The 26,335-nt window shown below is 40.8% G+C and overlaps 1 protein-coding gene across 1 annotated transcript in view; it reads right to left on the bottom strand.

The window, feature by feature from the left end:
- The window catches only part of syne1a (spectrin repeat containing, nuclear envelope 1a), a 157,311-nt gene that overhangs the window by 59,343 nt on the left and 71,633 nt on the right, over positions 1-26,335 (bottom strand). Inside the window, exons 60-84 of the mRNA XM_038281639.1 lie at positions 25,274-25,438; positions 24,809-24,981; positions 24,576-24,729; positions 24,071-24,214; positions 23,793-23,954; positions 23,361-23,678; positions 20,871-21,026; positions 17,108-17,278; positions 13,330-13,656; positions 12,778-12,930; positions 12,501-12,668; positions 11,917-12,093; positions 10,196-10,342; positions 9,906-10,031; positions 9,624-9,800; positions 8,196-8,461; positions 7,857-8,013; positions 7,350-7,748; positions 5,661-7,265; positions 5,167-5,504; positions 4,931-5,075; positions 4,586-4,804; positions 2,338-2,624; positions 1,396-1,561; positions 1,088-1,243 (exon numbers count right to left, since the gene is read on the bottom strand). Coding sequence (XP_038137567.1) covers positions 1,088-1,243; positions 1,396-1,561; positions 2,338-2,624; positions 4,586-4,804; positions 4,931-5,075; positions 5,167-5,504; positions 5,661-7,265; positions 7,350-7,748; positions 7,857-8,013; positions 8,196-8,461; positions 9,624-9,800; positions 9,906-10,031; positions 10,196-10,342; positions 11,917-12,093; positions 12,501-12,668; positions 12,778-12,930; positions 13,330-13,656; positions 17,108-17,278; positions 20,871-21,026; positions 23,361-23,678; positions 23,793-23,954; positions 24,071-24,214; positions 24,576-24,729; positions 24,809-24,981; positions 25,274-25,438 — 6,456 coding nt within the window. The remainder of the gene's footprint in view (positions 1-1,087; positions 1,244-1,395; positions 1,562-2,337; positions 2,625-4,585; positions 4,805-4,930; positions 5,076-5,166; positions 5,505-5,660; positions 7,266-7,349; positions 7,749-7,856; positions 8,014-8,195; positions 8,462-9,623; positions 9,801-9,905; positions 10,032-10,195; positions 10,343-11,916; positions 12,094-12,500; positions 12,669-12,777; positions 12,931-13,329; positions 13,657-17,107; positions 17,279-20,870; positions 21,027-23,360; positions 23,679-23,792; positions 23,955-24,070; positions 24,215-24,575; positions 24,730-24,808; positions 24,982-25,273; positions 25,439-26,335) is intronic.

The following is a 26,335-nucleotide window of genomic DNA, read 5'->3' as shown; positions in this document are numbered from 1 at the left end:
ACATCTTTTTATCCAGGCCGAGGCTTCTGAGGGGAGCAGCTTTAAAGGGATAGTTCGGTATTTTTGACATGAATCTGTATGGCATCCCCATCACCAGTGTCATGCAATCACACTGACTTACCCCTGGCAGCGTCCTGTGAGCAGAGTTATCGTCCAGTTTTGGTCAAGCCGAAAGTAGTCCGGCAGGTTTTTAGGACCAGTGAAATAAAACGTTTCTCTTCCCAAAACATTATGTGTTCAAAAGAGTGATATTTTTGCATCCCAAAAACATTGTAGTGGAAAAAGTCACACGTCGTTATCAATTGGTCCTATTTTCTCTCTGTTCGTATCAGTGCGCGCCGTCATTCAGACAGCGAGCTCAACAACAGTCAGATGCATGTCTCCCTCCGCCTAGCTCCTAGCTGGGCGGAGGGAGACATGCATCTGGCTGTTGTCAGGTTAGTAGGCCCTAGCTGTCTGAATGACGGCGCGCACTGATACGAACAGAGAGAAAATAGGACCAATTGATAACGACGTGTGACTTTTTCCACTACAATGTTTTTGGGATGCAAAAATATCGCTCTTTTGAACACATAATGTTTTGGGAAGAGAAACGTTTTATTTCGCTGGTCCTAAAAACCTGCCGGACTACTTTCGGCTTGACCAAAACTGGACGATAACTCTGCTCACAGGACGCTGCCAGGGGTAAGTCAGTGTGATTGCATGACACTGGTGATGGGGATGCCATACAGATTCATGTCAAAAATACCGAACTATCCCTTTAAGTGATGCTTCGTAATGCCCATGAAATGATGCTTCTGCATCATGAAATAATGCACATGTAAATGAAATGATGCTTGTGCATCATTAAATGGGCATTACACTGCTCTGTGTTATGCATAAGTTAGGCTGTCGTTGGACAGTTCTGGACTATGAATACGCTATGTATATGCCCAGAATTAAAAAAATTACATAGAAAGTTCAGGGTATGCCAGCATTTTAGGAGATTCTGGGAAGTCGGGCATATGCTATCTAAATAGGCAAGGTGTAACAAGGCCCTAAAGAACAGTTAACAGGAACCTTTAAGGCGGTTAAATAAGGAGGTTACCTGATCTTCAGCAGAACCCAAGGCAAGAGTAACCTCTGCTAACTGCATGCTGAGCTCAGAGGGCAGACCGGCTTGAAGGTCCTGATACTTGGACTGCTGGAGCTCCGTCATGCGTTCAACACTTTGGCGTCTGCTGATGACCTCACCATGTGCAGTCTGCAATGTAAACAGGATCACATGCACCATCCCAATCAGTCATATCTGCTTATACACCCCCCCCCCTTGTTTATTCTCAAACAAAAAAATAAAAGGACATAGTGGCCTCTGGCTCTCTGTTTCAGGTGTGTTGTGCACATTTAGTGGCCTACCTCCAGCTCATGGAGAAGTGAGTCTAGGTCGGCCGTAGGGCTCAGCAATAAGCCCCGGGTATCTTGGATCCAGCCTTTAACTAGGCCAAGCTCCTTCTCTACTTCCTCTCTCTCCCTCAGCTCCTGGTGTACCTGGGTCCTGCTAGCTCGCACCTGCAACAACAGGCTAAAAAACACACAGACAACACCTGTTAAAAAAACAGATTTATAAAATTGATGTTACCTTGTTAACTTTTTCAAATTTTTCACATTACAAACATAAGCTTCAATGTTTTTTGATTAGGGGTTTAATTGGGATAAATGCTGGGAAATAATGGAGAAAAAAATGGTTCCAACAGTTGGAGATTAAAGCATAGTCATGTGTTAGTCCTGACTCAGTCAAAATCCACAACTGCTGCAGCTTGTGGATGAGCTGCTAGGAAAAGGATCTTCCAGAGATTTGATGGATACCATCATCTTTGGCTCCTTTGGCCTGAATGTGAAGACTTAAAAAAGTGAATAAAAAAGCTTGAGGTATTTTGCAAAGAAAAAGTAGAAAAGATCAGACAGTAAGAACTGGGTGCATCCACTTATCAGAGTCCAACACAAATGCATGCCACACTTTTCAGATTCTAACTTATAAAAGTTGTTGTAAACTCATATAGAGTTTTTTTTTTTTTAAAGCAGAAGGAATATGATGCAAAAGTACTTTTTATTGGTCTGTGAAATTAAAAGCAAATGGGTTGTGGTTCTAATGTGACCAAAAATGAAATGAGTTCCATCCTTCATGTAACGGGTAACATTTCTTTAGAAGAGCTGGATGTATTGTTTTTGTTTCCTTCCTTTCTTCAATTAATTAAAAACTCATTTTCATTGTAATGAATCCTCTTTCTAAATTAAAAACAAAGAAGTGATTTGGGGAAACCATTAAGTTAATTGCATTATCAGACAGTTTCCCCTTACCTTTCATATTGCTCTTGCATGCGTCTGATCTTCTGCAGGCAGGATGCTTCTTCATGTCGATTCTCTGCCTTCTTCTCCACCCCCACCTCCTTCTCGGTTTCTCCTCTAAGGCAGTGGGTTTGTTGCACCAACAGGGCCAGTGTGGATTGCTCCCTCTCCACCTCCTGACTGAAGGAGTCGTGGTATTCCAGCAGGCTCTGAAGCGCCGCCCTAGTGGCTGCCTTTTCAACGGTGCTGTCTGGTACACGAATGTGTAGGTCTTTGGAGACGGAGCACACCTTATCCATCTGAAACACAGGTAGGTTTAACAGACTCTTTGAAGCAGTTGGATTATATTATTTGCATATAACTGTGAAAAAGTAATGGCCTCTCAGCTGGCATATTACTCACAGGCATAAAACAGTTAGACTGTTCTCTAACTTCTCTACTTTATTAAGGAGTAGGACATTAAATAATAGTTAGAGCTAATTTCTGCTTATAAAATAAAAATCTCAATTACTTAAACAAGCCCTAAGATTTAAAACTGACTACTATCTCATACCCTTTTTATTTTTTTACTATTTTTTGTCTTAAACCCTTAATCTTTCCAACCAGTGCTGACAACAAGTTAAGACAAACAAAGGAGCCACATGGGTAAAATAAACCTGTGGAGGACAGGAATGCACCACATATAAGGAAGCGATTATTCCCTCCAGTCTGACTTCATTTCCCTTTTTGAACCAGTGCTTTGTGGGAATCTTTGTGAGAGAGTCTGAGCTCGAATTAGGTCAAAAGGCGGGAAGATGCTTCATGACACACTGTTTTGGCAGGAAGACACAACTGGCCTGTAGCCTGAAGTTACATCACAGCCCACCAACTGCTTTTAGCCGTTACTGTATTTGACCCAAATCTGCAGCAACAGTAATGCTGCTGGCAACATGTTTGTTCTATAAATGGCTTCCAGCAATAAAATCATTGTTAGCCCTTCCCAACAATTCTGCTGAGCCCTATTATTCACTCCATCATTTATGAAAACAGCAAGATGGAAACTAATCAGATTACCGTACAAAACAGATCTGAAGCTTAATTATCTGCTGGTTTAAGAAGATTTTGAAAAAAAAAAGATCGTTTTGAAAAGGCAGCAAAAGCAAAAAGCTAAATTTTTGCGACAATAACAAGCATTTATGAAGTGAGCAATGGTCACCTCCTGAATGAGTCATAGAGACAATAGAAATACTGTCTCAATACTGTCATTTTTTTTCTTGGTAAACAATTCACTTCTCTTCATTATGCTGAAGAATAGTTTAGATGGCAGTAACATGGATATGTTTTAGGGAAAAAACTATTATGATAAAGAGATTTTCAAATATTCTATGCTTGACAAAATAATATAAACTATTTCTATTTCTTCTTAATAGGGGAAGTTAATTCCTATAGGGCCGTATATTAAAAAGGTAAATAACTTTGGAGGTTTTAGCCTCTTAAACACAGACTATACAACAACACAAAAACAATCTAGAAATAAGTGTATTTACCCCTAATTTGTGCAGATAAATACGATCATCTGCCAAAGGAACGAGTTTTTGTGCTCTTAAAATAAGACAATTACATAATATACACTTGAAATGTATATTAAATTGTCTTATTCCATTGGCAAAAGTCTCACTTACCCCCTAGATTTAAGAAAAAAATGCACTTATTTTAGGAAAAAAGGGACTTATTGAGATTTAAATTTTTTTGCAGGGAATAATCAAACTCTTTGTTCCTATTTCTTTTTTATGTAGTCAGTTTAGAGCAGTGCTGCATGTGAGTAGAAAGGAAGAGGGCATAGAGGTCAGCGACTGAAAGGGCTTTAGCACTAAACCTTGTTTGTGATTGCATTTAATTAGTGGTGCATAAAACACTGATACTCCTCTCATAACTAAAATTGGATTGGATTTGCCTTTGCTAGACTTCAGTGCCTCTAATTTATAAGCTCTGTATATTCAGACTGTATAGACAATCTGGCACACAACCGTCATGTGTTCATCCTAAAACAGCACACAAAACAATCTTTGTGATCCCTGTGTCTGAGCCAGGCAAACACATTTAGATAAGATGTTGTTTGTGCAGCAACTGCCCCTGTTATAACTCAAAAACATCCAAGAACTTAAAATAACCCTTTTGTTTTCCAGAAGAAGATCCAGATCATTGCTGTCTGATATTTGTGCTACTAAAGAAAGGGACACCCACAGTGACAACATTAAAGACGAGTGATTTTTTTTCCAACCTTTTCGATGAAGTTCCTCCAGTCCCTGGCAGTGTCCTCCAGCGCCCTCTTCTGGGCTCGGGCCACGCTCCGGAGCTGTGTCCACCGTTGCCATAGTGATGACACAGTGTGACTGGTAAGAACTTTGCTGTGTTCACAGATGATTTCATCCAACTCTGCAGCAGTCTCCTTCAGAGCATTCACGGGAGCTTCCAGCATGCCGACCTTCATCATCAGGGACTGCAGCACAATAAACCAAATTTTAATCATATATGTTTTCAGATAGACTTTAAGTCTCCTAATAAAAATGCATATATTGCTGTTTTAATCTAGATAAACGTATCTCGTTAAGGAATAGTTGCCTACCTCCTGTCTTTGACACTTATCCTCTGCCTCATAGACACTGAGAGCTTTTGCTGTTGTAAATCTGGAAATGTTGCTTTCCAGATCATCCATCTGTTCAACCAGCATCTCTTTAGCATGTTGAAAGGAGCTCCATAGAGGACCACACCTTGAGAGAAAAAAATACAGAATCAAACTGAGATATTAGCTCTCAACTGAGATTCTACTCCATCTAAAGCATAACATTAAAAACACAATACCTCTGCAGCACTTGTCTGTAAGCATCCACTTTCTGTTTGACTTCTTGCTTCGCCTGCTGCATCGAATGAATCGCCCCCCTGACCTGTTTCAACACTCCTGCCTCCACAAAATCCCCCAACAGAGGATCAAGTTTCCTTATCTCCTCTGAAGAAGTTGTAAAGTTCTTCTCTTGGGATAAAATTTCTTCCAGATCTCGCATACAGTCCTCGTGGTTCTCAATATCCACAACCGATCCGGTCTCATGGAGGAATGCTTCAACTTTGTCCAGCCATTCCTGCATGTTCTGCAGAGATAAGTGGTGCCTCTGGACCACAGCAAGGGTTTGATCCAGTGCCAGCTGGAAAACACAAAGGGTTTCTTTATTAAATTCAAACCACAGATCTGTGCACTGAGTTGCATGGTACATTAAATGCTGCACATTAATATCATATAACCAATTTTGAAATAAAAAAAACAAACAATAAAATACATTCCAGCAGAAGTAATCAGTTACCTGTTTAGCAGAGATTTCTTGTTGAACTTTGGTTTCAAGCTTCTCAAGCTCCTGAACTTTTCTCTCTATCTTGGAAGGAACAGTTTCTCTCTTACTTTCTAATTTTTCCCTTTCTCTGACTCCCAGTCCATCGACCACCTTCAGTCTTCTCCTCACTTCATCTTCTTTGATTGTAAGTTTCTGCTTCTCTTCTTGTATCCTCTCTGCTTTAAACACTGAGATGATCAAAGGCTCCTTCAGATTTTCTTCTACAGTCTTCAACCACACCAACATCCTCTCAGCCTCTCCCATGAAGTCCTCTTCCTGAGCGACTCCTGCTTCGCTTTCTTCCAATAAACATTTAATATCGCGCTGTAAAGACTGCAACATCTCCAGCTTCAGTTTGGTTTCCTGGAAGGTAGTAGTGTCGATCTTTGGATCGAGATGTTTTGTGTGTTTATAACTTTCTTCTACCTGAGATCTCACTCCTTCTAAACTTCCTAGCAGCAAATAAAGAGCAGCTAACTTATCTAAAGCACCAATTTCTTTATCTGATTTTACTCTGATCAGCCCCTGTGCAACAGAGTTAATCTCTGTGTCCAGGTTGGAAACCATCCTCTTATGTTCAGCTATTTTGTTCAAGCAATGGTTTAGGTTTTTAATCTTCTGGCCATTTATTTTCTTCAGTCTGCAGTGGAGTCTGACCAGCTGCTGAGTTTCTTTAGCTTTATATTGATAACCCCTGATTAAAAAGCCCTGGGTTTTCCCATGAAGTTCTCCAACAGCAGGACTGATTTGAACCAACCTTTCATCAATACTTTTATACATATCCATCAAACTGACACCATCCTCCTCTTTTATGATGATAGTCTGCTTCTCAAGATTGTCAAATTGCTCTTGCAGTTCCTCCAGTGCGCTGTGAGTGATTTCAAACAAAGTGCTGAACTCTTTCCTTTCCTGGATAACCTGCTGGACTCTGTCTTTCTTCTCTTTGGCAAGAGCAAGGATGGCGTTGTACTGCTGAGGCAGAGCGTTGAGGCGCTCATCCAGATAGCAATGGTCGATCTCATTCAGAGTGGGGAGGATCTCCTGACCGATTCTTTGGACGATCAGAAGAAGGTTCTCGTACTCCGAAGCCTGCTCTAAGACACTTTGATAGTTGGACAGGTGTGTTAGCAAATACGTGCTCTCTTCAACATTGTTAAAGTTGATTTCAGGGAATGTTTTGGCTTCTGCTTGTCTTAGCCACTGGCAGGTTTTTTCCAGGTCAACCTGGAAGTACTTCCTTGAAGTTAAGGCTTTTTCTAGGCTTGCAAGACGCTGAGTAGTCCTCTGGAGTGCGGCGTCGAAGGTTGACTGTAGCTCTTCCAGTCTTGCCACTGTTTCTGCTCTTTCTTTGTCACTGGCCTCTCTCTCCAGCTCTCTCCCTTGAACCCAGAGTGACGCCAGCTCTCTATGGTAGGCTCGCAAGCCGCTCTGGACGCTCCGACATGCTGCAACCTGTTTGGTCAAATCCTCTGGAAGAAGAGCGATGTGGTCTTCTAGCAAAGCCTTCCTTTCCTGCTGCTTTACCCACAACAAGGCTCTCCCCACGCCTTGAAGGAACTGTGTTCTCTCTGTGAAGGCCTTAGGAAAAAGGTTTTATCAGTAACAGGGAACTTCAATCCTTTGAGTTTCATTTGCATTTAATTTAAAATTCCAGCTGTTTACCTTACTGAGGTATTTCCTCCTTTGTGCGACCCGAGCACCAAGAACCTCAACCTCCATCTGGGCTTGCCTAACAAGCTCCTGTAAGCATTTTTTCTCACTCAGCCCGAGCCTGGAGGCCACAGCCTGTGCTTCACTCACAGCCTGACTGAGCAGCTGCTGACGGGCCTCAAGCTCAACACAAATGCTCAGATGGTCAAACAGGAAACTCTGGGCTAGATCTGGGGGGGGGCTAGTTCTCAGAGCTGAGGTGAGAGCAGGTCGCTGCTCCTCCACCCACTCCCTGGCATCTCTCAGCTGGGCCTCCACCCGGGAGAGATCCTCCAAGGTCTGAGCCGAATCCTGAATCTTCTGCAGAATGAGGCTCTCCAGCTGGGCCCAGCGATGCTCCAGATGCCCCACCTGCATACATTTAAACAGTACTGCTACTAAGACCTAACACCTTTTTATGACATTACAGTTTCTGAGCATCTTGGCATATACTTGTAGACATGATGGTGATGCTCTCACCTGTTGTTTGACCAGCTCCTTATCTAGCAGGCTTAGTCGAGGCAGGATAGCCTGTCTCTGGTCCCTCAGGTCTTCTAGGGTTTCTTTCTGTTCATCCAGATCACTGGCCAGTTTCCTCAGAGCCTCTAGATGCTCACTTGTACTCTCAGTGTCAGCCCTAGGTACATAAAAGCAGATTTTAAGGAATAGGGATGCTTTTTCCATATGGGGAAATTCACTCTTTGCATTTAACCCATCTACTTGGTGAGCAGTGTGATGCCATTGTACTGCATCCAGGGAACAGTCTAGGGCTAAGGGTCTTTGCTCAGGGACCCAGAGTGGATAGCTAAAGCTGCATACCTGGCGAGGTAATCCCATTCTCTGGATACTTGGTGGAATAGTTCTTCCACAGCAGCTACGCTCTCCTGGTACTCTCCACTTCGCTGCATGTCCTCCCCCCGCTGTGCTTCCAGCTCTTCAGCCTGCTGGCCCAGCTCTATCCAGCCCCTTTTCAGTCTCCTTATCTCCTCCAGAGCAGGAGAGACCTGTCCGTCCGTCAACCTGCCGATGGCTTCACTCAGCCGAGCTGCCTCAGATTGCTTCTCTCTAATCTGCTGTAGGAACTCCTACAGGAAAGAAAGCAGAATATTCAGCATTGGTGTTTAGATTTTTCTACTTGTCAGTCAGAAGAATAAAACATGGCCTGTTTTGTTTTGTTGGAGAAAATATACCTTTGACATCATCATAAGCTGTAACTATCAATAATGCTGTGCTGCTAGAGGACTAACTGACCACTTCTCTGACATTTCCTGGAACAGGTTGTTTTCCTGGGTAGAAAAAGTCCTCGGCTCATTGCTTCTGTGTCTAGCTCTTTCTCTATCTCAAACAGAGCCATGGATGGATCTATTCCTGCCAATGACAATGCAGTCTCTTTGCATATTTCCCTTTGTCCATAGAAAATTATCCTGGCTAAGTGTGTCTATATTTAGCTGTGTCTCTATTGCTGCCATTAAATTAATCAACTGTTCTTTGTGTGGTTATTCTTCTCCTTTCTTTCATAGAAAACTCACATACTGTAGCGCCCAGCTTCTTCATTTAGCAGTCTGAAAATTGGCAAAGATGGAGTTCTGCCATTAATTTTGTCTTCTCTCATTCAGTGCCACAAATATCCCTCACAGAGAAATTCTGTATATTTTTGTCTGCATTTTGTTGTCTATGATATTGCCTATTTTCTACCAATTGACTGAGCAGACAAGATGACCAAAGTGTGACTCTGCAACAGGTTGCTTTCTGTCTAAAGATAGTTGTTTCCCTTCCCTGAAAAAAATCAATAACTCAGAAATGTTCACTATTTCTTTATCATTACATTTTTTTGCAAATCGGAATTTATTTAGATGAATCTGATGGATGGGTGAAATCAAAAGTATGGTTGAATATGAATCTGCCTTTTTGATTGCAATGTTTTGCAATAAATTAGACTATGAAATTGTGTTGCACTGAATCCTAAAAGGGAAACAAAAAAGGTTGAGTTTGTTTTTGGAGACATTACAGTGTTGTGCAAAAATACTGCTGAGGAGACGGATTCTTCACATTTCTTATTGACATAATTAAACCGAACAAAAACAGATGATCTGGCACTAAACTGATCATGAAGGCTTCTTCTTTTCCAGCAATTTCTTTTGAAAACAGAGAAGGGATGAACTGATAAACAGTTAACTAGTGATTTTATAATTTTTTTTATAAAGTTTTTTTTCCTGTTACGCTTATTAAATCTGGAGGCAGACAGACCTGTGCCTTGTCCAGCTGGTTTTGTGCAATCTTAGGCTCCAGTTCTGCAGGTCTTCTGATCATGCTCTGAAGCTGCTGTTCTGTCTCTCTAAGCTGGATCTCTAAATCCATCTTCTGTTCCTCGATGTCCCTCCAGTTGTCTGCCATCTCTTCACAAAGAAGCATTCGTTCCTCGATCTTCACGAAAAACACAATAAAAGCATCTCCATTAAAAGCAAACCGATCCCTTTTGCCATAGAAAAGTCTGTGTTTAGTTTAAAGGATTCTTTTAAGTGAACAGACCTGCAGCTTGATCTGCTGGATGTTTGCTGCTGCTTCCCTGACCCTCTGCTCTGAGAGATCACAAGCTGAACACACAAGCTGGAGGTACGTGCTGGCCTGCTCCTGGAGAGCCCGCTCCTGCTTCACCTGTTTTTTTGGTTTCTGTTAATTCTCTTACCAACAATGTACAAAATAGCAACATTTCCTTCCATAATTTTTACCATTTAAAATAGTAAATCATGCAAACAAGAAATATACAAAGGAATAACATATTTAACTTTGAGTTAATAAGCAGAAAAGCACCCACTGACCTGCTGGAGGGCTTCTTCCAGGCTGAGAGAAGGTTGTGGAAGAGGATTTAGTTTTTCTGAAACAGAGCTTAGCCACGTCTGGCACTGCTGCAGCGTGTCCTGCAGGCTCACATGCCTCTGCATCTCGTGGTCCAGACTCTGGTATACCTGTGAAAAAAGAAAATTATATGTGTATATTTTTGTGCTTCAGGAAATAACTTGTTTGACTTATTTTATTACATATGGTACCTTGCTAGATCTCTTGGACATTTCCAGATTTTATCATACAGCAACAACAAAGTCCAATGAATTTATCAAGGTTTGATGTCATGGAAAATTAAATAATATAAAATTCTGAAAAGTTTTGCTATTTTTACTCCAGTACTCCAAAAATTTAATTCTGCTGAATAATAGCCCTTCAGAAATCCCCCACCTATGTGCACTTACTGCTTTGTAAAAAGCCTTACAAGTTTGTTGGGGGACAAAACAATGTGGCAATTAATTAATCATGTATTGAGGAAGCTTATCTCCAGAGGGACAAAATTTTTTTATTGGTTTGGAGGTTTCTTCCTGTTTAAAGGAAGATGTTCCTCTCCACTGTCACCACAAGCATACTTGATGTGAGGGATTGCCTTCGAGTCATTGAGTTGATGCAATCAATTGGCTTTCCTTAGATAGATAACTTTGATCAGTTTGACTATATGATTTGGTTTAGTTGTCTCTTTAAAGGGACAATGCGCTATATTTAATTGAATCATTTATTCATGTGCTAGAATTGCCCAATAAAAGTCCTAAATCTAACATAAAAATGGTGGAAAGACTTTAAAATTTAGGTTCTACCAACTTCAAAGACACTATAAACCACAGAATCCCCCAAAACCAGGCATTTATGCAGCTTTGTATTTAACAGGTGTTAAATGTGGAGGCGTCCAAGCCCTCCAGGGGAGAGGCAAACATCGCGGCCTGATTGACAGTGTTAATTTGAGATTCTGAAAGGAGGAGCAAGGGGAGGGCCAAAGTGTTGGCACTCTGCCCTGCAACTTTGGCAGAAGCTGGAAGGCTGGCGTGGTGGCAAGTGGCAGGCAGGATATTAGAGCTGTGTGGCGCTGGGACGCAGTTGGCAGCCATTACAACGCTGGAGGTGCGCTTGTAGGGAGGCCAGCAGTGGAGTGGTAAAAAGTGGCTGGATCACACAACGCCAGATTGGGCATGTGTGCGGTGGCGGAGGTGGTATCTGGGGACACGGGCAACGATGATGGAGGAGGTGGTGCCAAAATGACAGAGTGGGGCTGGATTAAGGGACTAGCCAGATCTACTGGATGGCTGTGTGTGATCATTTCTGGCTCAGCCATGAAAAAGTGGGGTTGACAAGGGATCTGTGGAGATTAATATGGAGAGATTGAGTTAGTGATGTTGGCTGGTGGCGTCTGACTGCGGCTGCTGCTGAGCTCTTCTTTGGCAAAATGAGTTGGCTGTGCCCTCTAAAGCAGGCCTGAAGGGCTGCGTTCACAGAGATGGGTATAAATGTCAAAACAGGTTAGGATTAAGTGGATACCTTGGCTGATTATATCCACCTTTTGTCTGTGCATGGATTTTTCTTTTCACGTGAGACCACCTAAACACAATAAGCCCTTAATCATAAATGTTTAGGGAAAGATTTTATACCTACTTTTCCATAAGGACCCCCTTTTTTCTCATTTTTCTCGCTCCCTCCTTTTCTTTGCAATCTGCTTCTTACTCACCCTCTGTGCAGTGCTGCAGATGGCTGAGTAGCTGTCTCTGATGCCTTGTTGGTGAGTCTGGACCTGCTGTCTCAGTCGGCTCTGCACGCGGTCACTACAGCCTTGAACTAAGCCCTTTCCTTGCTCTTTCAGAGCTGTCAAGCGCTCCTCAAAACCAGCAATCTCCTCCATGGTGGCCTGAGGAGGGTGACATAAGGTTGTCTTAGAGACTAGCTTCAGTAAAAAGTACTGCAGAACAAGTCAAAACATTGCTGGATGAGACAAAGTTAAGAAAGACTTTTTCCAGACCTACAGGATTAGACAAAACAACAGAAAAGCAGCTCTCTATAGCCTTCCTTTGATGATCCAGCTTTACAACTGAAACATCTGTTACAGATTAATCCTAAGGGGAAACTAGAGAAGGTGAACAGAGACATCAACAGTCAGCTGATAACCAGCTCAGTAAAAATCATGTAAGGCTGAAGAATCTGGAACTGAGAAAAAAAGGTTTTGAGAAATCTTTCTGTCTTATTTAGGTTCCAGCTGCATGGTTATGTCACTAATATTACAAACAACTTCAAAAGTGAAATGATGGGACCTGTTACCTTGTGTCTGGCCAGCTGTTGAGTTGCTGCCTCCAGGCTGACGCTCACGCTTGGATCCGGCGTCACCATCCTGCTGGACATCTGCAGCAGCCAGCGCTCCACTTCCTGCAGCTCGTTATGGTAAGCTTCCTGTTCCTTCACCTGGCCTTCCAGATTCTCTACGTGAGCCTGGACACCACAGGTTAACACGAAAGCAAAATGTCTCGATTCAAAACAAGAATACAGAAAAAAAAGCAGTTTATTTTCTTGGTGTCATTGCATCACAGCTGCTCCTAACCATTGCCACGTTGCGGAGGGTGGAGTAGTCCTTCTGTACTCGATGCATTTTGTCCCTGATGGAGGGGTAGTGGACAGAAGCCAGTAGAGAATCTCCCTTCTCCATCACAGACCTGATGGATCCATCATGGGACTGAACCATCTGTAAGAGAGCCTGAGGACGCAGATACAGATTTATATGCAAATGAATATATCAGTATATAACAGGTAACATTCTGCTAAGAAAGAGATGTTAGTATTCATAAGAACCACTTTTGTTTCATATTCATGTTAAATTTTTTAAATTGCATTCAAGAAATCTGACTAATAACTGTTCTCTTTCTACCTATTCATCAATTTTTATGCAAACGTCCACATTAAGCAACTATTTCCACATTCAATTCAAACTTAATAGATCAGCAGTTATTTTAAGTATATTCACTTTAAGAGTTTCTCAAGGTCACACATGACCAATTAAGATAATAATATTCAGATCATCTCACCTTTTGAGCCACTTAAGTGTAAAATTACTGAATTAATGTTGTGAATTAATCTTTTTTTTTTAATGCCTTACCTTATACTTTGCCAGCTGCGCTCTGCGCTGGTACAGTTCAGCCTTGGGCTCCACCGGTGTGCTGAGCAAAGCCCTGGTCTCCGCGAGCCACTGGACCTGAGCCTTGTACCGGTCGTGAAACTCCTTTGCGAGCAGTAGCGCTCGTTCCAGGAAGCTGCGTTCTTGCCTCAGTCCCCCGGCGAGCTCTTCCAGCTGGGCGAGACGCGCTTCCACTTCTGCTCCTAAACTTTCAGCCCCAGCCTCGTCTAGGAAGCCCACTGCCTGCTCCGCACGCTCTCTCAGGGATTTCAGGAGGTTGTGGCCATGCTGAAGATCTGACTGGAGGCTCTGGTTAAAAGAGCAGAAATATGCACACTTGACAGAGTCTGTATGCACTTTGGTTTTGTTTTCAAGTTTTCTTAAGTTACATAAAAAAAAAAATGTATAGGCATTTTATTTAGAAATAAAAAAAATGTGTTTTCACTCATTAGAGATAAATAAAGATGAAAAAAAAGATTGTGCTGTGGGTTTGTATTCAGCTCCTTGTGTGTATGCATATTTTTTACCTGACCTGTTTATATATTATGACAGAGAGAGCATACAGAAGGAAGTGCTGCTGAAGTACAAGTTGCTTTGCAAGGCACTTCAATCAAGAATTAATAGAAAATAGAATATACATCCTCTTTCTTTAGAGAAAAAATTATATCATAGCTCCCAAAACCTTTAGTGCACTATTCCTGATACTTTTGTCCTTCACCTCGAGTGCTGCCCACTGCCACAAACTACACTAGCAGGGCTTTCTGATGGCTTTGAACTCATCAGGTAGGCTGACACCTGCAACCAGAAATGTGGAGAAGAATTGGGAGTTCATGGTGAGGAAGAACCGGAGTGAATAATATGAAAGGAGGACCCAATTATAAAGACCCTTAACAGGCAACAGTAGCTGCGGGGGTTTCCAGGGCAACACTACACACTGCCACACACACGCACACACTGACCTCCCCTCGATGGGATGCCATACAGCTTTCATCATCAGCCTATTATTGGATGAGCAGAGACGGTAACCTCACACTCAAACAAGCTCGGTGCTCAATCCAGCTCGCTGGGTAACATAACAAGACCTGCGTGTGTTTGCACACGTCTCTGTGCTGCCTAATGTGACGCTCCAGGTTTGATCACCATCTCCAATGCTTCTGCATTGTCACTTTAACAAGAGACACCCTACATATTTAAATTAGATGCAGCTCTTTGTTATATAGTGTGGTGCAACTATGTTTAGACAGAAAGGGGAGTTAATTACCTCATCTTCCTCTAAATCTGACCTATCTTACTTGCAACTATGCGTTCCCCTCGAGAAAAGAGCGCTCTAAGCTTTCAGATTTTGGTCCATTGTTAGCAGTGAACTATATGTCATGTAAGTTTTGGACCTTAAGGTCTTACATTATTAGCCACCATCTACAGAACACATTATCTGAAGTCCTAAGCACAGAGTGGCCTTTACGTCTCAGCTGTCTAGTGATCCCCAATTATCCACGTCCGTTCCTCGTGTGCCGGTTGTAATTGTAAGCTTGAGAGCTTCTAGATGTTTTTCCTTCTGCATGAGTTCCTTGATTCCTTAATCAACTCTACTGTTTCTAATTCAGCTCTGACAACTGAGCCGATAATTAACTGCAAATCTTGAAACACTATTATGATTGGGAACTTTTATGCAAATGATTCGTCTTTAAAAGGCACTACTAAAGCTCTACTGTACATTACTGATGTCTCCTGTATTGTAATGAGATGATTCTGATTAACTGTTTTTTTTAGGCTTTTGTGGTTCATTTTTCCGTAGGTTCAATTGCTTACATTTCTTCACTTGTATTTAACACATGCAATTTACAATTTCATACGCAATAACCTGTTTCTCTTTATTTGAAACCCAGTGAAATAACTATATATATATAAAAATATCCATCTATATAAATACAGATGTAAACAGCCTGTGCAACAACCCTGTATAATAGCTGTCCTATGTGGATGCACTGTATATTCTGTATATATCCCATCCACCTTTTTCTTCCTTTGGCACATTCTTTCTCTTTTTGACCATTTGAGCTGAACGAGTAAATTTTTCTGCAGTGAGATCAATCAATCAATCAATCAATCAATCAATAAAAAAAACATAAAAGTTAATACAACAATTTTACAATCAATAAATAGATTGTTTTTTTACACTCAATGTATTCCTAAATAAAGAAGACTAATTAAGAAAATTAACTTTGAGTCCGGCTTTTCAGTATAAAGTAATTAGGGGTTGATTCAAACTTTAAAACAGCGCTGCTTATTTATAACAGCTTTTCTTTTGAACAACTAATCCAGTTTTATCCTTAGGGCTGCAGCATTTAGACTTAGACTTTACTTAGACAGATTTATTTTGTCATTTTGTATACGCAAGTGTAAGCAAAAAGAAATTTCGTTTAGAACAGCCCTCTAGACAATTTCATTTCTAAAGTGCAGCCTTGATATGGCTGTCAATATGTTTATATATTTAGAACCATTAAGCAATTTTTGGAGTATTGAGAAATCTGTGTTAATCACAAAGCAAGATGTATTATTTAAACCAATCAGCACCTGGGAAGAGGACCCTGTTGTACCAATTTTGATTATATTGCTTTCCTTGAACTATTAAGGTAAATAATGCTTTTTAGAAAATAGTCTAAAAATAAAGCAAAAGGGAAAAGTAACAAATAAACCTTCCACATAAAAGAATTATACCTATCTGCTATTTGCAAATGGTATTTTTTCTAAACTAACCAATCAGCTGCCAAAAATAAAGTCCAAAACTGGCTAATGGGCCTTAACACGGCTATTGACTCCTGGTCTGTGTGTCGCTGGGTAATCGTCCCAGCTCACTGAACATCCCAGCTTCTCTCACAACAGGAGATGAGTAAGTGATGAAGCACGCTCATGTGTTATATTCAGCACTGGAAGGACACATGTGGCGGCAGCACATCTCTGGTCGCTATGCAGAGACAGAGCATCGATCCTTGAAAGCAGATTACGGCAAAGACCACACCAGATGATGTATCGCAAGTGTTAAGTGGGTGTGTGGTGCGACTGGTTTACGGGGATGAAGACAAAGAGAGGGGAGATGGTAAAGAACTGAAGTGGAAGAAATGTGTGAAACTACATAAAAATCACAGGTTTAGGAGCGAGCTCTGTGTTCAAGTTTACGCTTCAGTTTGAGAGATGAAGTGAGAGAAAACAGTGTGTGTGTGTGTGTGATGTGGAGTGGTAAGGGCACTGCATCAATTACAGCGCCTGTGCCAGCGGGTTCCTGACACCTACTCTTCTTCATCCTCTTACACACAGTAGGAGGTCTCTCTCTGATACCACGCTTCCTCTAAACCGGCACCAGCTTTGTCTTCATAAAGACCCGATCGATACGCACATACCCATCAAACCTTCTGTGGATTTGATGTGAACCACGCCACACAAATAATGGTGTAGATTTTTTTCTTTTTACTGCAGTGGCAAATGTGTCTGAACAGGGGTAGGACAAGACGAAACTGTTAAAATGATTCCACTGCTGTAATATTCTTTAACTTGTCCTGCTACCAAGAACACTTACTTTGCCAAAAATATTGTCTTGGAAGGGGATCTGAATTTTTAATGTTACTCAGAGGAACCATGGTTTCATGCAGGATAACTGACCAATTTGCCATTTTTTTAACCCATGCAATAGTGTATAAAAGCATGGCTCTGCATCTAACTGCATAAACAAATCCAGCCCAAACTGTGAGCAACAGATCGATACCTCTAATTTCTTCATCTTTCTCTCCATAGCCTGCCGGTCCAGCGGTTCAGAGCGATCAGTCAGTGTTGTGAAGCTTTTCTGAGTCGAAGCAAGCCACTCGCTGAATGACATGCAGAGGTTCTCTGCCTCTTCCATGCTCTTCAGTTCCTCCTGTAGCTGTTTGATCGTATCCTGAAATCAAAAAGGATTAGTATTTCATTAATATTGAAAGAGTCACATGTAACACAAACACTATGTATTTAAATAAGACTTTTCATGCGACGTATAAAAATAAATGCATATCTGTGGAATGGATGTCGGTTACAAACAGACATGTAAAAAGTTGGCCTTGCATTTTTACAGTAATTATCCACTCTATTCTAATAACTATATATAAAATATAAAGCAATCAGCTCACTTAAAGTAGCTGCCATGCAGTTAAACTGACAGACTGTAAGTAATGAACCCGTATCAAAGCAGCCAAAAAGGTATTGGTAACAAGGGGGAGCAGCTTCTCAATTAGGTTAGATAAATATATGAAAAGCTTCATAAATATAAGTGCGGAAAGAAAAAAGCTAATAGGAAGTCTTTTTAGTAGTTTTTCACAAGCCATGTTTGCAGGGACACAACACTTGAATATGTTTTGCATTAAAGCATTATATATGTTAGATTAACATAAAAGTAACACCTGAATTGGTGCAAAGAATTATAAATTAGTGTTCACACATACTGATAAATGTAAAGCTAGTAGAGTTATACTGCAGGTGTAACTATAGAAACAGTGCTTCTACAAAGTCTGGATACAAATATATATTTTTAGATTTTTAACAGTAAAGACCTTTTTTCTACTCTCCAGTTATTCACTGCTTTGCATTGCTATCACATCAAGTCACTAATAAAAGATTTGAAATGTGTGTAGAAACTCTGAGCTAAGGAAAAGAAAAAGGGTATATATATATATATAAAAAAAATAAAATAAACGGACCTTGAAACAGTTCACTTCTTTTTTTTGAGTGGTTTGAATTATTAGATTTTTCAGGGTGTGACTTCTGGGAAAATTCTGGAAACATGCCACATTTATTTTTCTTTTAAGATGTGAGATTTTCCCCAACAGTCCAACATCGGTCACCGCGGACTACAAATCCTCTGATCCGGCATCAAAACAGAAAATACCTGCTTTCCTCCTTCCTCTTTCATCTGCTCAATGTCAATAGTTTCACTACAAAGCAGCATGGGCTTTTCTTTTATATCCTTGAAGCAATATCTTCTTGACTGAGGTTTTGAGTCAATAACACCCCAAGGATACAGGAAGCTTCCTGTAGATTTGACACATCATTCACTTAACTTGCAAATCCTGCAGTGTGGAAGCTCCAATTAGCTGAGAGTGCTGAGTGTACACCTTTTCTTTCTGAGTGGAAAGAGGTAACAGCTTTCCACCTCTAGCCCATATGGTCCCTACTTCCTGCAGGATAATTACAGGAATACACAGGATGAGGAGGTATTACCTGTGTGACTGTAAGTAAATGCAAGCCTAGGTCAATGTAAGCGATAAGAGGTGTTCAGTGGTAGCATTTAGTGGAGGTAAATGTGGATCAAGCACATACATTCAGAGGTGTTACTAAAGATAGAAATAAAAACAATGTAGCACAAAAAAATCTTTTCCACTCCTGATTCAAGGTGTGAGATTGCAGTTTGCAGCGTATAATTACAGCTTTAGTCCCTGACCAGGAGAGCCCCATCGATTTTCCTTTAGCCCCCCCAGAGGGAGAGACAAATAGAGAGGCCAGATCTGAGCACTGAGAGCAAAACAAGCTGGGATCCCAAAGGTAAGTCCCAGCGCTCCTTCAGCAGGGTGTTACAGAAACACAAGCCCAAACTGGAGTGGATTTTATGGTGAGAGAGTGAGAGCACAGCCATGTGTGAAAAGGCCCACTGTGGGCAGAGAGTACACAGCAGTTCAGATGGGTACCTGACAAAACAAATGCATTAGGAACACTATAGAAAATCCCTGCTAGCTGTGACTTGCTCAAGCTGTTTTATTTTAATTCATCCAATTAAATCAGGTAAGGTTTTTAGAAAAGAAAAAAGAAGCCCAGCCTTCATATTCCACAGCATTTGTGTTACTGCAGGGATAGAAATCCTTAACTATTTTAAATTCCAGATCAGCATTACCCTGCAGCATTAAAGTTGTTAACCAAAGATTTTAAAAACACATGCATAGATTCTAGATCTAAAAAATCAAATCTTATCACACTAGGATTTTTTTTTATTCTGACAGCCTCAGTTAGCCTGTTGCCTATGCCATCCACCTGTTAATAGCACCATGTACCCCTCATCTTAAAGCAACACACTAAAAATCAAAAACCTGAAATAATTTTAACTTGATTTGTTGAACATAAAGTGAGTTAACTGTATTTCAGTAAACTAAACAGGCATCAGATCCTTGTTCAGCAAGGATCTTCCACCTTTATGGGCGTCTACCGCGTAGTAGGTAGCAATGCTGCCCTGCAGCAAGAAGGTTCCGGGTTCGATTCCCGGCATGTTCTCCCTGAGCATGTGTGCGTTCTCTCTGGGGACTCCGGCTTCCTCCCACAGTCCAAACACCTGACTGTTAGGTTAATTGGTTACTCTAAACTCTCCTTAGGTGTGCGTGTGTGCATGAATGGCTGTTTGTTCTGTTTGTCTCTGTGTTGCCCTGCGATAGACTGGCGACCTGTCCAGGGTGTACCCTGCCTCTTGCCCATTGACAGCTGGAGATAGGCACCAGCACGCTGGGATAAGAGTAATGGAAAAAGGATGGATAGATTTAACTTATGCAACAAAATGATGAGAGTTTTAAAGAAAAAAAAACATGTCAACCCAAGTGTAAAAAAAGGTGTACTTCATAAAGTTTCCGCTGAGTGAATAATACTACTCCATCTGTTTGCTTATTTTTCCCTTTTATATAGTCATCAGTTGATATACAGTGCAGCATTTGCAGTCACAGTGTCAACTCAGTAGGGACGTGTAAAGTAGGGGTTCTGGCACAAGCACTGCTCCATTACAACCAGTGTTCCTACTTTCACTCACTGGTTCTTAATTTCCTTGCCAAATTGTTTTAGAGGGAATGGCCAATTTGAGAGGACATCTAAAAAAATGTCCCAAGTGGCTTAAAGTCAGGATTATGTATGTGAACATATCAGAGGTATTGTTAAAAGACTTGATTTCCTGACATTCATACAAAAAGATAATGGCTCTGCCAGCGTGTTTTCCATTATATGTGATATGAGGAAAAAAAGGTAAAAAATATGCCTCTCAGTGTTTATGTAACCAAAAATTTGCAAGATTATAAGAAAGACAACCATAATACGGTTAAATAGTTACACTTAAAATTGTATAAAGGTGCAAAAAATATTGCTTTTGTAAAATTGTTCTTTTACACTTCATTATACAATCAGATACTTAAATTTTATAAATGAACATAAACTTTTTAAATATTTTGTTATTTAACATTTACATTTTGTGTTTGAGTTTCACAAGGAAATAATGACGTCTTCCAAAAACATTTCAGACATTTGTGCATACAGTTTTCAATACAAAAAATCCTGCAGTAATGTTACTAAAAAAAGGGTCTAAAACTTAATGGAAGCAAAAACAGCGGGTTATGTGGTGAATATGTCAAGATAGATAATACGCAACTAAAAAAACCAAACAAAAATCTCAAAATCTTTGTTTATAACATACAAGGAGCTTAGAAACTCAAGAGCCTACAGCTATGAACATCAGACATATGAGAGTATCGAACCTGAATGTTGAGGAGAAGGGAGTGGTAGCGGGCCGTTAGCTGGGTGGCCGTTACACTAATGCGACTACTGATGTAGGTTTCCTCCAGAACCTGCTGAGCCAGAGATGAGAGACCATCGACTTCTCCCTGCCGAGCAAGGACTGCCTCAAGATAGCCCTAATAACAAGGATAGAGGTAAACAAACCATGTTAATTAAAATCGATTCAAATACTGCCAGAAACTTTTCATTTATTACCATAGAAATTCCAGCTACAAAGGAGATCGTATATAGATTGAAAAAAAACATGTAGCATCAAATCTTTAAAGGTGTTCCTGGTCCTTTCACAAATATAGAAAACACTAAAGCTGTCATAGATTGTGATAGGCAAAGGAAATTTCTCAGGAGAGGAAACCAAGTTGAGGAATGCTGTAGTTTTTAAATAAGCAGTGTGTTTCAGGCTGAATTGGAGGATGCTTCATTGCTTTCTATCTGACAGGGGAAAAAAACACCTCTTTGGTTTTTATACTTCAGTGCACGTACTGTGAATGAGTAAATTGGGGTGGCTGTCAGTCAAAAGGGGAATCTGATTCATAAACACACAAAAATATGTAGAGATTCAATAAGAAAAAAAATATATATATATATAATTTTTTTTAAATATATTTATTTATTATATATTTCTCTATTGGTTAATGTCTACCAACCCATGCCTGAAGCTGTTGTTAAACTGGAAATCTCCTTCAGCGACAGACTGCTTCACCCTAAATGTACCAGGAAGCGTTATCACAGATCCTTCCTCCCAGCAGCTGTAAGATTATATATATCTATATATATTTAGCACAGTTTCTACCTTAGTCAGTTAAATTAAATGCTCTGTCATTTTTTTTGCCTCTGATGTTGCTGCTATTTTTCACATATCCATTACTATGAAAATGTCCAAAGCTGATATGGATTTTTTTATTTTCCAGATGCATAGTATTTATATAGTAAAAACACAGTAGAGTATTTTATTGTTTATCTTGTATCTCTTTACGATTATGTAATTCTTATTCATTTTCCTAAGGTTCATATTTGTGTGACCATTTTTTCGATAATGTTTTTCATGCTGTAAACACCAGAATTTCCCCATTGTTGGACAATAAAAGGATTTTCTATTCTATTCTATTCTATTCTAATTGGAATATTTGATCAGATTTGAGAGCTATAGATCAACACAAAGCACTGCATGATTGTTTGTTTTACAAACAGAAATGATAAAAAGAGGGATGGGCATTTGTACTCAGTACCTCTAAAGGCTGATTTAAACTCTGAAACTAGGTCGTCTGCGTAGGTGTCTCAGTGAACACAAAGATGTGCCCGCCCCCTCCGCAGACACTCTGCTGCACCTCACCCAAATTGTAGGTGACCGCAGACAGTGCCACAGACAGGAGTCCGGCTTGTTTTGTTTTTATGATTGCAACTGCGGAAAACAACTCGTGAAGTGGGAACAACTAGAAGAGCGAAGTGTGCGAGAACGCTGGGACCGTTTTTCCACCTGAATCCCCGCTCTTTTTCGCCCTCATGTCCCTCCCTTGTCGCACAAACTTGCCCCCATTTCCTCACCGCCTCGGCCTTATCTATAGCCATAGTGTATAGCGCAGACCATTCTCAAGATTGAGCATAAATCAAAAATGTCTGCATGAAGCTCACTGCGACACACTGCTGTGGGGAGTATAACCAGCTCTTTACTCTGATACCCCTTAAAGGAATAGTACACCCAAAACATGATTAGCCTTCATTTTCTACTCACCCCCATGCTGAACAAAACTCTGGAGTACTTTTTTGATATCTCAAATGCATCTGGAGATCTGGGAGGCTTCTTGCTGTCTGCTGACATTCAAATAATGGAGGTCTATGGCGCCCGAGACAGAAAGGTCCATAAAAGTCCACAAAAACGTGTCAATATTCCTCCATACTGCTCGTCCAATGTAATCCAAGTGTCCTGAGTGGGTAGCATCCAGAATTTACTCGAAACGAAGTCATTTAGAACGTTTTAGAGCCTAAACAGTAGTGTATAGGATTTCCTAATAGCGCCCCCATGCGCGCTCACGATTCTACGGAAGCCGGCAGACCAAACCGGAAGAACGTGCGCGTTCAGCGTCTGCTCTGCCGATAATGCAAGCGTAGAAGAAGAAATGTGCTGTTTACCTGTGCAAAGAAAGAAACAACGAAAGAAAAATGTCTGAGGACTTCAGTGTTGAGGAAGAGCATGAGTTCTTTGCAGAGCTGAATGCGCTGGTTTGGTCTGCCGGGGTGTCTGCTGGGTGTACTATTGTACACCTTTAATAAGAGCCACTGCAAATAATGTTCCCAATAATTACCATACCAATAAGTACATTTAGGTGAAAGCTTATTTGAAGGAAAAGAGCCGTGAAAATCATTTGACTAGACTATACATAGGATATGCTATGCAGATATTCAGATTCAATGATAAAATAAAAAAAATCAATGATAAAGCCAAAAATCTTGACCTGGAGTTTCCTGAGCTGACCCTGCTTGGTGTTTCTGTCCGACCTCCTGTTGTTTCTGATGCTGGCCATGTTCTCCGTGTCCTCCAACCACTGAGCCAGGTTCAGGAACCTGTGACCCATCTGCCTCAGCCTTGTCAGCGTAGAGTGCAGCTGGGCCTGAGTCTCCTCCAGGCGGCACTGGTAGGACGCCCATTCTCGTTTTGCGGTGTCCAGAGCCCGGTCCTCAATCTGAGGGACGCCCCAGGGGATAACATTTTCTCTGCTGGTCAGCACCGAAGCCAGCAAAGACTGACCCTTTGAGCAGCTTTCCTGTAAGCTCTATAAAACAAATACAATAATTAACTTTAGGGACATTTTTTTTGGTTGATGGTTTAGTTTAACTTACAAAGATTCCTAATTGTGTGCACATTTAGACACCAAATCTATGTCTACCTGTAGTTGCTGCAGAGTTTTTTCAAGCATGTCCACGTTTCCTTCTGAATGAGACGATGCCAAAGACGCCTGTTCACGCTCCAGCCAGTCCTCAAACACATGTAGTCCGCGTTGATATTCCTGATGGACCATAACCAGCTCCTTGGCCTTGCTAACAGCGCTCTGTGAGGTCACAGATGGTCAAAATAAATACTTTGACAGAGTTACAAAATAAGACAAAAGCCATGTTGTTTTGAAAATCTAGAGCAGAAATCCAACCAGTTGTTGGTAATCGGTACCTTAGCCTTTTCTTTCAGGTTGTTGTATCTACACTGCAGTTGTTGCACTTCCTGCTGAGTTGTGCAATGTTCCGCCATGTTGGAGCCTTTTGTGGCGATGGTCTCCAGAGGACTGCTGTGACTCAAAACCTCCTCATAGAGAAGCTAGAATATAAATGCACAGACGAGAGGCATTAATTTAAACATTGCAATAGAAAGATTTGAATATGTATATATATATTTTTTGGTTTGTTTGCTTTTTCGCATCAACAAAAAAATGATCAATCTTATGACAAGCATTGGGTAAACAGTAATGTGCCCTGCATTGCGAAATGTGGACAATCTGTAAACAAATAAAATGTATTTTACTGTCATTTATGTTAGATAAAAAAAACAACTGAAGAAGTAGAAGAAAACAAGAGTAAATATAAATTGATTGAAATTCTTTCTCTCTTTTTTTCGTTCATATACCTTTTAATCTATAAACCTGCTCTGACATTTCTAGGCTAGCCTTTGCAGGAAATACCTTCATCTTTCCCAGGTTGGCAGTCTTGTCTCTCATCTCTGAATATTGTCTGTCCGAGCAGCTCAGTGTCTCTTCCACTCGATCCATCCACTGCACAAACTGCTCCACGTCTTCCTGATAGCTGGTCCACTGTGACAGACATCCTTCCAGCTGACTGTAGAAGTTAACACGGCGATGAGGACGCGAATCAAACCGATGAGTCTCAGTAATGAAAATAATTGGTCTTTGCTCACCTTTTACACTGGATTGAGGCAGAGAGCAACGAGTCCCAAGAGTCCTTGAGGTCTTGGATCTGTTTGCGGATCACTGGGACCCCTTCAGCCGAAGTATTTCTCTGGACTGCCTCGCCTCGGGTCAAAAGCATTTTTAGCTGGATTTCACGCTCCTGGCGGGATGCAAGTAATGCCTACAGATGGACAGTAAGTGAATGCAAAACAACTTAATGTCTAAAAAGCTTTACATATCTGCAAAAAAAAAAATCATCATTAGTCGGTGATTACACAGGTTTGGTCAGATATATCTTTTAACATTATATTATTATTATATATATTAGTATTTTAAAATCTTAAGAACAACTTAAGGCATTTTTATTTGCCTATAAATAAAAATGTTAAATATTATAATTATAAATATTTAACTGGCAGAAAGGGTCCCTGGCAGAGAGCTGGCAGAAATTGATCGATCCCATATCCTCTTACTTCGAGCTGCAACATGCGGTCCTCCAGTACACCCTTGTCCTTAGTAGTGGAAGTGCACGTACTTATGACCCTCTGTGCCTCACACACCCAGTCCTGAAGCTCTTTAAGCCCCTGAGAGAAGAGCTGGTGCTCCCCGACTATGCGCTCTATCCTGGAGGCTTTATCCTGCAGATATGAGGGTGCAACAATGTAAACATACTCTTCAAAGCCTATATTAGTACTACAAGATATAAGAATTACAATCGACTGTTCGTCTTGCTCTGTTTGTTTGTTTTTGCCAAGAGAAGTCTCCAGACAACTGCTCATCCCCCAATCTTGCAGCAGTCTGTTGTACAATACTTTGAATATCCAAGAAACTGAAGAACAGGCTAAATGAAAGCGAATAGCAGAGCTGAATGGCTGAATTTGTACTTCCAATTTCTGTCAGGGAAAATAACTAAAATAATACTCCAGTGTAGCCAGTAAAATTGATAAAAACCCATTCATCATTGTGAGGGTGCTCTCATTGTTGTAGAGCAAGTGGTTTTTGGTGAGTGTTATGTTTGCAGTACAATACATCAAATAAATGGTAAGAGTCTAGTCGATGTAATGAAAGCCTCAAAAAGGTCATCTTCAAAGCAGCAGCACACTGCAGCTCCTTTAGCTGTGAATTGGTGAATAAAGGTGAACTACAAAGCATTGGCCCTTTTATGCTGATGAGGCTGCAACCTCAAGAGCCCTAAGGAGGTTAGATGGATTAGTATTCTCTGGTAAATTACTTCAGACATTTCTTTCTAGAGAGGCACCAAAACAATTAGAATATCAACTAATAAAACATGATTTTTCACCAATGCCAAATGACTGGCTGGATATTCACAGCATCAATGTTGTTCAAACAGCGAACACATCAGACTAACAAGTTTTTTCTGACAACAACGCCAAACTGTAAGGAAATTCTTAGTAAAGCTGGAAGAACCGATGTTAGCTGTTCTTGGTCTTAATGAGATGTTTAAGGATGAGACCAGAAGCAGAGCAGAGATGCAAGAAAACACTTAAAAGGGAACAATAAGTCAAAGTTCAAGT

Source organism: Cyprinodon tularosa, unplaced genomic scaffold, assembly GCF_016077235.1.
Source record: "Cyprinodon tularosa strain WSP-4 unplaced genomic scaffold, ASM1607723v1 ctg173, whole genome shotgun sequence".
NCBI classification, from domain to species: domain Eukaryota; kingdom Metazoa; phylum Chordata; class Actinopteri; order Cyprinodontiformes; family Cyprinodontidae; genus Cyprinodon; species Cyprinodon tularosa.
This window is presented reverse-complemented; position numbering and strand designations above follow the sequence as displayed.